General features: G+C 42.2%; 2 protein-coding genes across 4 annotated transcripts; one reads left to right on the top strand and one right to left on the bottom strand.

The window, feature by feature from the left end:
• The first annotated feature begins 2,102 nt into the window (after window positions 1–2,102).
• Window positions 2,103–9,793, top strand: fbxo31 (F-box protein 31). Of its 2 annotated transcripts, XM_079162234.1 has the most exons (10): window positions 2,103–2,649; window positions 4,179–4,250; window positions 4,655–4,741; window positions 5,157–5,233; window positions 5,414–5,581; window positions 5,740–5,814; window positions 6,110–6,219; window positions 6,383–6,536; window positions 6,646–7,025; window positions 8,023–9,793. In XM_079162234.1, exons 1-10 carry the CDS (start codon window positions 2,220–2,222, stop codon window positions 8,243–8,245), a joined length of 1,776 nt encoding a protein of 591 aa, XP_079018360.1. In that variant the 5' UTR covers window positions 2,103–2,219; the 3' UTR covers window positions 8,246–9,793. The 2 variants fall into 2 exon arrangements, with proteins under 2 accessions (XP_079018360.1, XP_079018361.1); XM_079162235.1 differs by lacking the exon at window positions 4,655–4,741.
• Window positions 9,794–10,080: 287 nt separating this feature from the next.
• On the bottom strand, window positions 10,081–14,974 carry LOC306698888 (fatty acyl-CoA hydrolase precursor, medium chain-like). Of its 2 annotated transcripts, none has more exons than XM_079163381.1 (13): window positions 14,829–14,974; window positions 13,805–13,997; window positions 13,578–13,719; window positions 13,178–13,311; window positions 12,925–13,078; window positions 12,706–12,810; window positions 12,504–12,602; window positions 12,242–12,385; window positions 12,042–12,119; window positions 11,806–11,953; window positions 11,582–11,731; window positions 11,415–11,487; window positions 10,081–11,334 (listed from the first exon to the last, which is right to left on the bottom strand). In XM_079163381.1, coding segments are annotated over exons 2-13 (1,416 nt in total). In that variant the 5' UTR covers window positions 13,807–13,997; window positions 14,829–14,974; the 3' UTR covers window positions 10,081–11,147. The 2 variants fall into 2 exon arrangements, with proteins under 2 accessions (XP_079019507.1, XP_079019506.1); XM_079163380.1 differs by lacking the exon at window positions 14,829–14,974 and adding an exon at window positions 14,574–14,796.
• Window positions 14,975–15,714: the final 740 nt, after the last annotated feature.

The following is a 15,714-nucleotide window of genomic DNA, read 5'->3' as shown; positions in this document are numbered from 1 at the left end:
ACTTTGTAGAAAAACTTTATTTGTAAACCTGTCAACCCCGTTTACAAGGCACGCCTACAAGAGTCAGAGTTGACGCTTACGCACTCTTGAAAATCAGTCTTGTGTAATTTAATGTTTTGTCTTGGCTGTGTTTGACTGTAAAACGGACTGGTATGATATGAGCACGTGTTGTTTAATACTTTGACGGTTAATCAATAATCTAATTTATTCGTACTGTGTTACAAATGTATAGCAACATTGAGTTATGAAATGAAAAATTATTCACAATATAGAATTCAAATGTATTTCCTTATGATGCAAATTCTATCTATTATTTAGTTATACCCTATTGTCTATGGTTACACCTCTGTATTTTATGACCTCTGTCAGAGGAGCACAACTTACATATTTACTATTAATTAAATTCACAACGTGGTATAATGTAACAATATTAGGATTTCATGCATTTGAATTTAACACACATACATGAATCACAGCCTTTATATATTTTATTGTGTGAAGCAATCCAAATGTTTTTTACAAAAAGTACTATAAAAATAAAGTGTGACATATCTTATGCATGACTGATTGATATATATTTTATACAAACAAACACAGTTCTGTCTATATGACGTATAGATCATTTGATCATCTTGAAAGAATGCAAGTTATGTAAACAAAAGGGGAACATTTGTAGAGTGCCGCCTTGGTTCGAGGTTATTCGGTATACCCTCACTCATAGCTCCTCCGGCAAGCGATTCTCGCTCCACGAGATGCATTGTAAGATTTGGGATGTCCTCCAAGATGGATCCTTATGATCGATTTCCGGGTCACAATCCAGTAGGGTTATGGTTAGGATCCTGTACGGTGATTAAATAGCTCCGGGTCTACCTCGCACTTTCAGCGGGCCAGTGGCGCAATGGATAACGCGTCTGACTACGGATCAGAAGATTCTAGGTTCGACTCCTGGCTGGCTCGTTCCTTTTCTCGCCATTGTCAGTCGAGCAAAATCATCATGTGTTTAGAATCATACATTCTATTAATATTTCATAATTACATGATGGTCAGATGCCACTGCTCACCGAAAGATGGCGCTAGATCTTTGGTAGCCCATTGCTTCAGCAATTACATCAGGTGAGAGCAAATCGCGGTCCCGCCTCTCCACCAATCAGCGCTGGCATCGCTACCAACCATTGACCAATCAACGTCTCCGAGTTCCCGGAGTCAATTTGCTCAGCTATGTACCGCCCGAATAACGCTAACGACCGACTTTGACTGACTCATCCTTACCAACATTTCAAAAGTAAGTCAATTCTTTATAGCTATTGTCAATACAAATACATTTAGATAGATATTTGAATGAATAAGCTGTCACTCTGTAACTTTTTACTAACGACTAACGTTAGCTACCGTTACCTGTCCCATCACAGCATAACGTTGCAGAATGTGTCAGTGTGTCGAAAATTAGTTACTACCTAAATTAGTTATTGTAGTTGTTCTTAAATGTATTAATTAATTTACAATGAAGTTATGTAACAGCATGAAGATAGCTAAAAGGAAATAGTAAGACATGGAAATTGTTTGTTTAAAAATCCTCTTTGTCCCAGGCAGTAACTAAGTACTGTATTTAACTATAGTTTTGAGGTACTTGTATTTTGCTAAAAGTTTTTCCATTGTATTGTACTTTATACTTCTACTCCACTACACTTGGAAATATTGTACTTTTTACTCCACTACATTTATCTTATAACTTTAGTTACTAACTTTGAAAGTCGATGTCTTACATACACATTATATGCTCACATTATATATACAATATGATACTTTATAGATTCATTATTATAGATTCAACTACCTTGATTGATTTATTGAATGAATGCATTCTGTCAGTCAGTTACTGGCTAGATTAGTTTTTACACAATCTGTATACATATATATTTATCTTCCATTTGTTTTTTATATTTCCCTCAGTAATCTTTATTCTTGCACAGTTTTTACATTGTCATCACCTTTTACTGGGCCTTATGCACAATCTGCAGTTATATTTATCTTCAGTTTATATTTATATTCGACAGTGTGTTATTGGGTTTGGGGGCGTAGTCGCTACGCTCTTTACGTGCGCTGACGTGACGTCGCCTCAGATGCGTCTGCGCATGCTCACAACGACGGGGAGCGATCAGCCAGACTGCAGCTGATCGATGTGTTGTAGTGATGTAATGTTGCCTGTTTGGTGACTACGGATGGCGGTCTGTGCCAGGCTCTGCGGAGTGGGTCAGTCGCGGAGGTGCCGGAGGCGACAGCGGCAAAACCAGCAGGACCAGGGGAGCGATTCTGACATGGACGAGGAGGAAGAGGAGCAGATCGTGGGTCAGCGGCAAGGCGACGTCAGCATCGGCGGCGGCGGAGCAGGAGGCCCGGACAGCGGCGGCGCCACTGCAGGGCCGAGTGTCGCTTGTGAACATGGCAGCTGTCATGTCAACAGAGGCTCTCTGGATCGCACGAGCACGGGACCTCCACACCCGCAGTCGTTAGCGGAATTACCGCCGGAGCTTTTAGTGGAAATATTCTCCTTGCTTCCCGGAACAGCGCTGCCAAACGTTGCCCTCGTAGGCAAGAAATTCAGACAGATCCTCAACACTGAGACCATCTGGAGAAGGCGCTGCATGAAAGGTAAATATAGCGATCTGCTGCACATAAAGATCATTTAAACGTGTCACGTTAGACAGCGTTGAGTCACGTTAATATCCGGCTACATGTGTGCAGACCAGACCGTGCGGTTCCTTTCTGTCCGCAGGCTATATGTGTGTCAGGCTCGGTGCTCAGCTCTGCTTGCTCGGAAATGAGTTCCCCTAAAAGCATTTCTATTGATCTGTACGTGGACCATGAAATACATTAGCGTTAACCCAGTCACTGCTGGAAAACAAACCAAGGCCTCTTATGATATTAGGCCTGTGTCGCTGATAAGACTGTCCATGCCGGTCGGACCTGACCTTTTGGGGGCCTTGAACACCACCGTCACCCCTTTTTATCGCCTCATAACCTGAACATAAAATGACACAAATCACTATGTAACAATATATACTGCTGATTTGTTATCAATCAATGCATTTTGAAAGTATGATAACAATCCTCTGATATGGCATATGTCATATTATATAATGATATGCATCCAATATTGACACAAAGCAGTTCTGCTCAGTGTTTTGCAACATTGTCCATAATAGCTAACGACACCCAGAGATGTTAAAGGAGATGTACCTCAAAATAAATGATAATGCAAAATCTCCAACAGTGGACACATTTACAGCGACATATCGCCCAGACAAACTTTAAATCATGTAAACAGGAAAATATGACTTGTTTGCTCACCTCAGCTTCTGCAGTGTGAACATTTACTGATTTTATCAGTTTCTTAACATTAATTGCATTTTGTTATTTAGCAACCTAAAACATCTATTTGAGCCTTGTGTAATGGGCATTGTTCATTCAATTTTATGTAATTTTATAGATGTAATGATTAATCTGTTAATTGGAAGAGTACCTGTACAAGTGGATGAATTGATGATAAAAATAAAGGTTGGTTGCGACACCAGTTTTGAGTTTGGAAACATGAGAAGTTGGCTTGGAGGAAATTTTGGGGCCACTGTTTTGTTCTGTAACAGACTCGGGGAGTGAGGGAACTGCAGTGTGTGAGATAATCGTAGTGGCCGTAGGAATGTTGTGCTTCTGAGAAGTTACACGATAACCAGGATACCAGGCGTTTATAGTAAGCGAGGAAAAGACTGTAATGTGTGTGCAGAACAACAATCGAGTACGTTTAAAATTAAATGAAATAATGAAAATAAAGAAACCAGTTACACTGAAGACAGCAAGCTGAAAAAGACTGTTAGCAGAGTCAGAGACGTTCAGAGATCTGACTGCACATTTACAGTCTAAAACAGTGATAAGTATGATCAAAAGTGTTATAAGACCACCCAATTGTCAGCCAACTTCGTCAAAAACATCGGTTTAGTGCATTTTACTGATGATGAAAAGCAACATAAACAACAATAAGCTCTCTAAGAGACTTAACGTTCAAAATTCGGTGTAGATCGGCCATAACGTGTAAACACGTTTTGTAATATTTCTGTGCGTGACTAGCCTTAATAAAGTAAATGTAACGTTGAACTTAATTCTCTCGTGTTTTCTTCTCTCTGCAGAGTTTGGCATGAAGGAGGATCTGAGGAAGATGGAAGTGGGAGGAGTATCGAGCCGGGACCTCTATGTTAAACGTGAGTTAAACTGCTGATTGAACAGCTCTCACGTCACCCATGAATTGATCCAATGAAGCATTTGGTCCACTCCTCCTCCACTGGGTCATTCGGCATTTGCGCCTTCATATTTTCTTGCGTACAGTTGTAGATAGATCACCCCAATGACTGTGATTTGCAGCCGATAGGAAACAGTCCCAGCAACTGCTTTTCTGATATGAATGAATGTGTTTTCTCTGTTCCACTTGAGATTATTTATGGTACCAGTTGCCACAAGACATGCCAGGCAAAGTGTGAGCGCGTTGTTGGTCCCTTTTTGAATAGATTATTTTAGCACATCACTGCCTTCACTAGAGGGGCTGCTCTGGGCTGAGCCCGCCTCAGTCCTCTGCTGCTCTACACATGCCTGTGTTGTGCCTGTCCAGGTGTCAACCCGCGGGTGAAGTCTGGGCGCTTTATGAAGCTCCTCCCGGACTACGAGCACATGGACTATAGAGACGTGTACACGCGCTGTATGTACACGGGCCTCGGCGTGGATGGCTGCTGCATGAGGGGTTGTGTGAGTGGGACTCTTGTTGATTTAATTTGTAAGCAAACGGCTGCAGCATCCCTTGTGAACGGTAAACATGTTCACAATTCTCCTCCAGCGCTGTTTGCTTTCATATTAAGTGTGAAATGGGATGCCAGGTTATTTGGTGTGCTGTGTATTTTGTTTGGACTGGTGGACAAGGGGCGGGTCGGTGTACACTTTCTTCTCTTTCGGTTTACGTCTCATAGACTCCCATCGTGACGGACGTTAAACAGGAAGTTGTGTCCGTGGGCTTTAACACCTCCTCTTGTGTTTGTAACCAATGCACGATGTGGCTCGTAGCAAAGCACCTACAGAAACGGATAAGTGTGGTGTGATATTGTGCTCCTGTGTTGCAGTGCTTCACCCATACAGACATATCTTGGGCTTATGGCAGCCTGACATAGGGCCTTATGGGGGATTGCTCAACGTTGTGGTAAGACGTGCTTCTCAATCGACACATTTGCATTAAGATAAGAAACAATGACCGCACTGTACAGCTCGTTCACCGTCTTTTGCATGTCATTTACGATGCTGCAATATTCCGCTGCATTTGCAACATCATTTTAGGATAATTTCAAGGGCTTGTGAATTATTAAAAGTGTTTTTCCTTCAGGTGGACGGGCTGTTCATCATCGGCTGGATGTATTTGCCGCCTCATGACCCCCGCGTGGAGGACCCCATGAGAAGACGGCCGCTCTTCCGCATCCACATGTTGGAGAGCCAAAGGGCCACTGTGGAGTGTATGTACGGTCACAAGGGGCCACACAAAGGGGACATACAGGTGAGAGCTTCTCTGTGAAACCAAAGAAATGAACGGCTCCACGACAGTTTGATGTTTGTTGACACGGTTTAGAAGGAAGATTCTACTTTAGTTTGAGGTTAGAAATCCATAGAAAATACGTTATCCTTTAATATGTGTCATAATTCTGTTATTTTAAGACTGGGAAGAAGGATGAATTTTCAACAAAATGTAACCAGACCGATCATCACCGCATGCCGGGAGGCAGACAGGAGGTGAGGCAGCTGTTACTACCTGAAACCTGCTCTATTCACTTATCTTGCTTAAGTTTTAAAAGCCTGTGTGCTTTGATAATTTCGAAAAAACTTTTTGGAGCATTCTACCAATTTCTCTAATTTGTGTGTGTGTGTGTGTGTGTGTGTGTGTGTATGTGTGTGTGTGTGTGTGTGTGTGTGTGTGTGTGTGTGTGTGTGTGTGTGTGTGTGTGTGTGTGTGTGTGTGTGTGTGTGTGTGTGTGTGTGTGTGTGTGTGTGTGTGTGTGTGTGTGTGTGTGTGTGTGTGTGTGTGTAGGAGTTCAGGACATGGTTGGAGGAAGAATGGGGCCGGACACTAGAAGAAATCTTCCATGAGCACATGCAGGAGCTCATCCTGATGAAGTTCATTTATACCAGTCAATATGAGTATGAGTCTCTCCCTTACATCACACTTCCTCTAAAGCTGACATCGAGAGTGTCGCCCTCAGCAGCTCTTATCGTTTATCATGGCAAATCTTCAGTGGAATTAAAACACTAAATAGCGGCAAAAGTCACATTTTGACTCTAGTTGTTTGCCTCCTTTTGACAGTAACTGCTTGACATACCGGAGGATCTACCTGCCGCCTGTGATGCCCTCCGACCTTCTGCACCCGGGCCTCTTCAAAGGCACCTACGGCAGCCACGGCTTGGAGATCGTCGTGCTCAGTTTCCACGGGACGTCTGCGAGAGCCACCAAGCTCACTGTGAGTTAGTGAATAATCATTACCAGAGGCTGCAAAGTTTTCTAAACGGCAAATGAATCGTGCATGTTGACGTTACGCGGAAAGACTGTAGTTTCACTCCTTCTTGCAGGGAGACCCCAATGTTCCCGCGGGGCAACTCACTTTAGATGTTGACCTGAGCCGGCCTGTGGTCCTCCCAGACTTGGAGCACCAGCGCAACGTAGAGGAGCTGTCCCGGCTGGTGCTGGGGGTGCACGCGGAGGTCCAGAGAGAGGAACAGCAACAGGCCAAGGACACTCCTGCCACAGTGAGTGGTGCAGCAGAGGGGGCCTGTGGTGATGCCGGCGCGTCAGAAGAAGTGGAGGAAGAGGAGGAGGAGCGTGTTACGTGTTCAAACAGCTGCCAGTCGGCCCGCAGCAGCAGCACCGGTCCTCCTGAAGCCCAGCCCTTTGTCCTGCCCCTGGGAGTCATGGCCCGCAATGAGGTCTACCCTCGCACCTGTAGGAAATGGTAAGAACTCAGCTGTACGGAAAATGCACACAGTATCAATTTCACAGAGTACAGGTGTATTGGTTGTAGCTACTTTTGCTCCAGTAACAGTGGTGTTCGCCTATTGTTCCTGAGCTGGTATGCTGTTAAGAGCTCATGGCCAACAGGTTGAAATCATATCGGCCTCTAATCGATGCTTATCAGTACTCATGTTTTATAGACAAGGATATTTAATTAACTTTGTAAAAATTATTATTTTGCAATTAATTGCAATCTGCGAGAGAAATGTAACGGCATACTTCTTTTTTTTTTAATTGGTTGCATGCTGTGGTGGCACCCTTAAAGAAGTTTGAAGATGAATGTGGATAATAGTGATAAAGCACTGTTTCTATCACAGATTCACAATCAATGAATCTGCATTAATGCACAAGGAGGTCTGTGCTGAAGGCTTTGAGACTCATTGCTAATGTGGTTTATCAAGATAAGTAATAAGGGAATAAACAGAAAAGATTCCAAGAAATTCCACCTGAACTGAAAGAGCAATTTGCATATAGCTTAATCATTGAATTTAACAAAGACTCTCTAGCCGTAGCTGATATTAGCATGGGGGCAATGAGGGTCTTACTTAACACAACACAGACTATCTCCTGCACTTCAACATTACCACACAACAGTCAATTGACCAGTCCACCTACTTTAGTAATCTACGCACACCACAGATAAGGTGAAAGTCCTTCCACAGTGATGACTAAGGAGTGTGCGCTGCACGGCGCAGAGATTCACAAAGCCCGTCTGGGCTGGAGTTGCCTGGATGATTAATTGTCTTGTTAAATAGCGCCTTTTGTACTTGGGCCTATTAAAAAGCTTTATGGAAAGTAATTATCAGTCAGTAATTGTTAAATGAAATTGCTGCTGTCACAAGCATGACCTGTTATTTCTGTACGCACTTCAACCCATTTGAAAGTGATATCCATCAAAGTGTTGAGTGACTTGTGAATTGACGTGCCTCCGTTTTCAGCTTCTACGGCACGGGCCTGATCGCCGGGCACGGCTTCACGAGTCCGGAGCGCACCCCGGGGCTCTTTGTGCTGTTCGACGACGACCGCTTTGGCTTCATCTGGCTGGAGTTGAAGTCTTTCAGTTTGTACAGTCGGCTGACGGACCACCTAGCTCACGCTCACGCCCCAAATATGGAGCGATTTGAGGCCATGCTGTGCAACATGCAGTCCTGGACATCCTGATGCACACACACACACACACACACCCTCCCACAGTACAATACATAAAAACAACCACTTTTCACAATTCATCTCCTGCTGTCCTTTGAGTCGTGAGCTATGACTTACCATGATCGCTCATTGTCCTGGTTTTATCGGTACGTTTCACAAACATTGGGTTTTACTGTCTAATTAACTTATGTCCCCCTGATCCTACGCTCCTGTTCCCATGCAAGCACTTTAAGAGGCCTCCCAAGTCACCGTTTATCACTTCACCTCAGTATGACCGTCATCCTCTAGTGCGGCATGAAAACAAGTCACATTAAGCTTTTTTTAAATGTATTTATTTATTCCCTGCAGAAGAAAAGGAATAATTCATACTGCCTATTAGGGATCAAACTGTATGTGCCTCTGATTCTAAAACCATGTCTGTACTTGAAGACCATAAAGGTGTCCAATGTATTCTACCATAAAGCATTATTCTGAGTTCGGTTCCCAACATGTGGAACTGCATGCTGCGTTTTGTTTAGATCAAATCACATCTCATAACCATTATCTGAACATGTTTTATTCTCACTAAGCAGCATGCTTTGCTTTTTTGTTTTGCTTTAAAAAAAAAAAAAAGACCGCTTCTCAGGTGTTTTTCTCTTTACCACTAATCAGTGAAAACCCAGAACTTAAGTATTCCTGTGCGCAACCAAAATGTAGGAAGTTGCATTCATTTTAGTCATTTGTCTAGTAAAATAGTGAGTTTCACAACTGGGCAATTTTGTCACCATTGACAAGAGACAGTATGCTGTCTTATCAAAACACTAGATGAATCAGTTTTGACCCTTTGAACAAAAGATAGTGATGTTCCCTCATGGCCCTACATCAAACACCTTTCATGTCACCTGACACATTATGTAAGTTGGAAAGATGTATTGTACTGCAATAGAACATAACCTTTACATAGGCTTAACAAAATATCAATGTTATACGGTTTATGTACTTATATGATCTGAAACAAACTTACCTTTGAAATGTATTGCATTTGTTTAAATGGCTGATGTAACATTTGCCTGGCTTTCTACCTGCAAAGCTAATCCCTCCAGTTTTCCAATTCATTTTGAACTTGAGGCCAGGCTAGCTGAACATGAAACTAACAGCTCAAAGTACAGAGTGTCTGTGTCTCCTTAGGGCCTGATGGGGTTGCTCAGTAGCTTTCTTACTCCAAGTGCACTTTTCTGGGCAGTATAGTGAATCATTTAAAACCACTGGCCAGCACTTTTATAATCAGACTGCAGCTTTACTAACATTTGCACACAAAAAAAAAGTCTGCTAAAGCACTATAAATTGTATTACTTTTTAATTTCCTCTTAATAGTATAATTGTTTTATACATTCTGTCTGTAAGCCCTCTGTACCCAGCTATTTGAATTTGCCTTTGAAAAAGGAAATGTTGCTTTCTACCATTTTCAAAGCGACGCGCCTGAATTTGTGGGAAATGATTTAAGTTTGACCTATTGAACTGCTCACATCAGACTTCAGGGAGCTTCTCAGCTTAAGCGCTCTTCTCTGTAATAAAAACAAAACAAAATAAATTGTCAAGTCTGTTGTGTGTGTCTCCTATTGCTGCTCAACTAGCACCTAAAAGTATTCTCTCCTTCCAGTGCCAGTTGCATTTTGATTATGTAATAAAATGTTGCATCCCTTCACACAACAGGCCTGTAGGACCAAAGTCCTGTGTACCGTTACAACACATGGACCTGAACAACCCTAGGTCCAAGTTAACCCTTTCACACCAACTGTGTGTCTTTCTTGCGTTCATCTGTATGAATGAAATTGTTGGGTAATTTTGAATCAGACACTTCACAAAACTGCTCTTGAGGATTTCTTTATTTTACATTGGAAACCAGATATTAAACATGTGACCAAACAGCGGGTAACTCGTGATTTGAGGCATCCTGCTACACATTTCCTCTTGGATTCAAAAGAAGTATTTCCTAATGCCATCTTCAAAATGACTATCACATCAGTTTAACAAATGTATTCCTAATGTTTGTCGTTGAAGTGGCTGGAACAAAGAAAGGAGAAGTGACCGTGCTACAGCTCGTTGCGCTCCATCTTCTCTTTGTATTCTCGGCTCTTCTCCGGGAGCGTCTGAACCAAGAGATCCACAACTAGTGTGGAGAAGAGTTACATGATTGACTTGGACTCACCTGTACATACCCCTATGTCTCATTCATTAAGTCCATGTAGCCACATGCGGAACGAAAGCTATATTATGCTAAATATGTGAATGTTACATTAACAGATAGCCTACAATATGTATTCAGTATCTCCAATTGGTACTGTTGTTCATGGCACATATGAGGTGAGGGTTCAAATCCCAGGCACAGCACTGCTAGTAGGAAGTTTTGTCTTCAAAGTACATAGAACTTCAACAACAGGTATTAACTTAATAAAATCCATGGCGTGACCATCGATGTGACTGCGTAACTGAGGTAAATAAATATTGAACATATTACCATAAAACACCCTAGGGCTATCTAATTCCAGAGATGATGGTAAATTGCTAGCACCACAACTTTATTCGGAATTTAATTTATCTGCAGCATATAGCTATGTATCTCACAGTATGAATAACATTGTTGGTAATTTTGAATCAGAAATTTCACAAAACAGCTCCTGAAGATTTTTATATTGGAAACCAGATATTAAACATGTGACCAAACAGAGCAGGTAACTCGTGATTTGAGGCATCCTGCTACACATTTCCTCTTGGATTTGAAAGAAGTATTTCCTAAGAACATCTACCTTTGATTTAAACTTATGTTCAATATACACAGATCTTTCAAAATGACAATTATCACATCAGTTTAACAAATGTATTCCTAATGTTTGTCGTTGAAGTGGCTGGAACAAAGAAAGGAGAAGTGACCGTGCTACAGCTCGTTGCGCTCCATCTTCTCTTTGTATTCTCGGCTCTTCTCCGGGAGCGTCTGAGTAATGAAGACAAACTTGTCCTTCTTCAGGTGACGACCAGTTACCTGCTCCTCTACATCAATTGACAAGTAGTATTCTTCTGCTCCATACTTTGGCCAGTGGACAAGGCCGTCACCATTAGGAGACCTACACGCGCAAGCGTGCACAAAGTTAAAACAAGTCTCATCTCATGTGTATTATAACTTGTAATGAAGGTGAATTCCTACCCTGTGCGAGCAAAGTTGCCCCAGTAGCTCATCATGATTCTGCTCAACCGTTCGTCCTCTTCATGGCATGGCACTAAAACAATGATATTTGGTAAAACACTTTGCACCCAGAGAAAAGCCCAGGTCTCTGGTGGTCCATCGATAAAGCAATTTCTACATTTAATTACCAGCTAATGTGACATGGGAAGTTGTGAAGCACAATCCAAATACTGAAAAGATTTCATCTCCATGGTCACTGCCAACGAAGCTTGGCCTTCTATCCTGCAGGCATTTGGGAGAATGCTGGTACTCATACAGGTACACAGGGGCACCGGCATCTAGTAGCAGAGGAATAGTGTGATACATCTCGTTTATGTGTGCGACAGTAAATTATCTTGAGTAAATAAAGTACCTGTGTGGGCTTTAGCAGTCTTAATGGCTGGAATGGTGAACAGCATATCTCCTAACATCTTAGTGAACCCATCTCTATTTTTCACACGATCGTCTCCTCTTCCAATATATTCATCTGCCAGCGATTCTCTGATGATCTCGTCTTTGGGCTTGAGAAAGAAGGAGCAACACATCCATCAGAGAAGTTTGAGCATGATAGAACAAAGCAATATTGTAATGTCGAACCGCTTGCCTTACATCAGGGAAGAAGAGGTACAGCACGTTCGTGATGTGCTCCCGATCCATTCCCTCGGTCCAGTTTGGAGGAGCAAACCACTGAAGGGAAGACAAAACATTTCAGACGCGCATCATAGCAAAACGAAATCATGTTTCCATGAACTCGTCTGTAAATCTGTTCGCTCGTCAGTCACACAAATTTCAGTAGCATTCACACTTACGCCAGGAAGCAAGTAGCCCCCTTCATCATTATTGATGCCGGTCATGAATGGTATTGTGAGTAGTTCACGTGTATGGTACAGCTCATTCACAGGTTTTGTCAGGACGACTCCATCAACATTTAAAGAAATTCTCAATTGTGCATCCTTGAGAATAAAAGGTGCGAAAGAGAAAGTTGAGATAAATATGTACAAGTACAATAAAGATAAATAGGCAGATTCCATCAAGTCAGTCTATAGATCAGTTTCACATTCAATATCTCACCTGCACCTGAGCCAGAATTATGTCAAGATCGAGGTTTCTAATGCAATCAGCGATCTCCTCTGTGCTTTCGTGGCTACAGCCGGTTCTATTTGCTACCACCTGAGGGGCGATATGTGGGATTCGTCTCAAATTTAGAAACAAATTCTCAACTTTGTGCACTGAATAATGTTTACAAACCAAAATAAACACTCTGCTAATTAACCTGTGTCACTGAGAGGGGATCAGCTATGAGGAGTATATCCATTGCACAAGTGCCACTCTCAGCAATGGCATGGTGGAACAGGCCATCAGACAACGGCGAGAGAAGCTGTTGATTCAAGCAACAGACAGCAATAAAAGGTTCTGTGGACACTAGAGACTGTGCAATACGTTAAAAAACAAATGTTTATTTAAAGTGCTTCAGCTGCAGATTGATCCTTACCAGGAGGGATACACTTATGCCACCAGCAGACTCCCCAAATATGGTGACTAAATCTGGGTTTCCACCAAAGTTATGAATGTGCTGCTGGATCCACCTCAGAGCTTGCACCTGGTCCAACAGTCCAAAGTTCCCCGACAGGTGCTCATCTCCAGTGCTGGATAGAGCATACAGTTATAGTCCACACCCGCTGGTAAGAGTGGAATATAATAGCATGTCCAGTCTACCTGTGCTTAGTAGGTTAAGTCGTTTTTACCTGAGAAAGCCCAGAACTCCCAAGCGGTACTGGATCAGAACCACAACCACGTCCTGGTAAGCAGCCAGGGCAGAGCCATCAAACAATGAAGCTGACCCCATGGAAAACCCTCCACCATGGATCCAGACCATGACCTGGTAAGGCAATAAAAAGAAGACTTATCTTTTCCACAGAACATAAAGCACATTTTTACTTTTTTCTGTCCGATCACAAACATCAAACAAAGACTTTAATCCGACTAAAACATAAGACTGATGTAATCAGCATCAGTCCGTTTACAGCCTGGTTCTAAATATGGACATCATTACTCATATTGCCATTGTGGATTCTTCTAAAAGCAATCGCGCCAACTTCTCCATGAACACTATCGAAAGTCATCCAAAGCATCATTTCAACTTACTGGGAGCTTGGCACCGAGAGCTTTCTTTGCAGGAGTGTAAATGTTGAGGTAAAGGCAGTCCTCTGAAATGTCTGGGACAGCAACCAACATGCCACTCATTTTATCAAGCAGATCTAAAGTGAACTGTTTTTCTTGAACACACCTGAAAAAGAGGATTTTTTACAAAGAGAAGTGGAGCAAGTTCTCCAAGTGTGTTATGCAACAACGGATGCACACGAAGGCCTTACATGGCTGGCTGCTGGGTGGCATCTCTCACTCCTTGCCAGCCCTCTACAGGCTGGGGTGCAGACAGTCTCAGAGCAGGGCCTACGGGGGGCTTGGCAAATGGGATGCCCAGGTAGGCATGGACCCCGGTCTCCTTCCCCTTCACGCTCACATACTGGCCTCTGAGTGCCCCGAGCTTTGTGTGGACTTCTGGAGCTGTCAAGATATTAGGGATGAGTCCAAATCATAATGTAAAGCAATTTGAGATCCCAGGAAAAATGTGTCAAAGTAACAAATATAAATTCTTCATGTATGGTTGTTGGTTGAGTTTTAGCTTTTGTTGCAACTGATAAGTGTGGTTGTTACACATTTACGTCGAAAAATAGATTTGAAAATAGTGTAATTAATTTATTCATTCTGGCAGTTTTACAGCATTGTGTAGCATTTGTTTTTACACCCACTATCATTCCCAGTGCGATCCCAACACGAGGTCACCAAATAAATAATTAGCCTGATTTGAAGTCGGTGAAAGGCGTCTCACCTTTGGACTCATCACCAGAAATATGTATACAGGTGAAAGATTACTTCGATCGAGGTGCGATGGAATTGCAAACTGGTGGCATCAAGTAACAACAGATTCAGATTCATTCCGATGAGAAATACATTCGAAGAGGATATGATATTATGTAACTTCAGCGGGCTTTTGCTATTCAGATTTAAAGAGCAGTCAGATGCATGCTGGTCCTCGCCACCGTAGTTACTGTGCAAATAAATTAGTTTTCGCCTTCTTACCATGTAGGTCTGCAGCGACATGGAGAACTAACGCAGACGTTAGAAAGAGGAAAGTTTGTTTGGCACGAAAGTTCATGGTAGTCGCCTCGGTGTCCTGATTGCGACACTGCTGGACTCGGCTGAAAGAGGAAATGACACCTCTCACGAAGCTTTCCCATTTTATACGTGACCCATGTGACGCAGTTATTCAAACGCGCAAGATAACACGTGACTCCCTGGCCAAATCCCGATGTACCCCCTTACGGACTCACGGACTTTGAGGCACGCTCCCGCGAAGTCCGTGAGGGTTTAGGGCTGTCCCGTTGTCAAATCATCAGCTATGTCCCAATTCAGGGGCTGCATCCTTCGGAGGACCCAGCCTTCGCGGTCCACGTGGGCTGCGTCCTTTGAGGACCGCGTAGGCTAGACCGTGCGGTCTACGAAATGAGACGGCCTAGCTACAGAGGACTTCCTGTTTGCGTCAACAGCTGTTCCCGCCTCCTCTTGCTGCTCCCGTCGCCTAAAATCCCTGCTCAACAGGATTATATATATATTTATAGTATATATATATATATACATTTATAGTGTGTGTATATATATATCAATATATAATCCCTGCTCAGCAGGATTATACATATATATACATTAAACTAAACACCTTTTCAGTATATATGCAGCCTCCAAGGTTTTAGTTTAGTGTTTAATCAGTTATTCAATAATTAATTCATAGATCTTTTTCATAATATTGTTTTTCTAAATTAATCAGTTAATGAAATCAGTTACTATGTTAAATAACTCATTTTCAATCAGTTATAGTTCTTGTAATTAAATGTATTTATCTGTTACTTTATTTCATTTCATTCACACATACATAGCAATCCTAAGGCAGAGGAAATCAATCAAGACAGTTAACATTAACAGCAGCAAAACAAATGTCAGCAAACATGTTTATTAACTTGCAGTAACACATACTTTTTATAATTTACACAGCAGAATATACACACATTCACACAGAAATCCTTTACATGGATGTCTTATTTCAATTTCAATTAATAAAATAAAAAGGTGACATCACAACTGCCATCTCTGTGACAGCAACATGAACACATGAGGAGGATCTACTGGTTGTGTTATTAGTGAAGCTTTATAATGATGAGCTAAT

The sequence above is a fragment of the Pholis gunnellus genome (assembly GCF_910591455.1).
Source record: "Pholis gunnellus genome assembly, chromosome: 7".
Taxonomy (NCBI): Eukaryota; Metazoa; Chordata; class Actinopteri; order Perciformes; family Pholidae; genus Pholis; species Pholis gunnellus.
This window is presented reverse-complemented; position numbering and strand designations above follow the sequence as displayed.

Bases quoted from the DNA above. Each gene is read 5' to 3' on its own strand.
- fbxo31 (XM_079162234.1), top strand. From the start codon at position 2,220: ATGGCGGTCTGTGCCAGGCTCTGCGGAGTGGGTCAGTCGCGGAGGTGC. The intron at 4,251-4,654 runs GTGAGTTAAACT...GTGCCTGTCCAG, and splicing joins CCGGGACCTCTATGTTAAAC to GTGTCAACCCGCGGGTGAAG. The intron at 5,234-5,413 runs GTAAGACGTGCT...TTTTTCCTTCAG, and splicing joins GGGGATTGCTCAACGTTGTG to GTGGACGGGCTGTTCATCAT.
- LOC306698888 (XM_079163380.1), bottom strand. From the start codon at position 14,649: ATGAACTTTCGTGCCAAACAAACTTTCCTCTTTCTAACGTCTGCGTTA. The intron at 13,998-14,573 runs GTAAGAAGGCGA...ATATCTTGACAG, and splicing joins TGTCGCTGCAGACCTACATG to CTCCAGAAGTCCACACAAAG. The intron at 12,811-12,924 runs GTAAGGATCAAT...TTGAATCAACAG, and splicing joins GCATAAGTGTATCCCTCCTG to CTTCTCTCGCCGTTGTCTGA.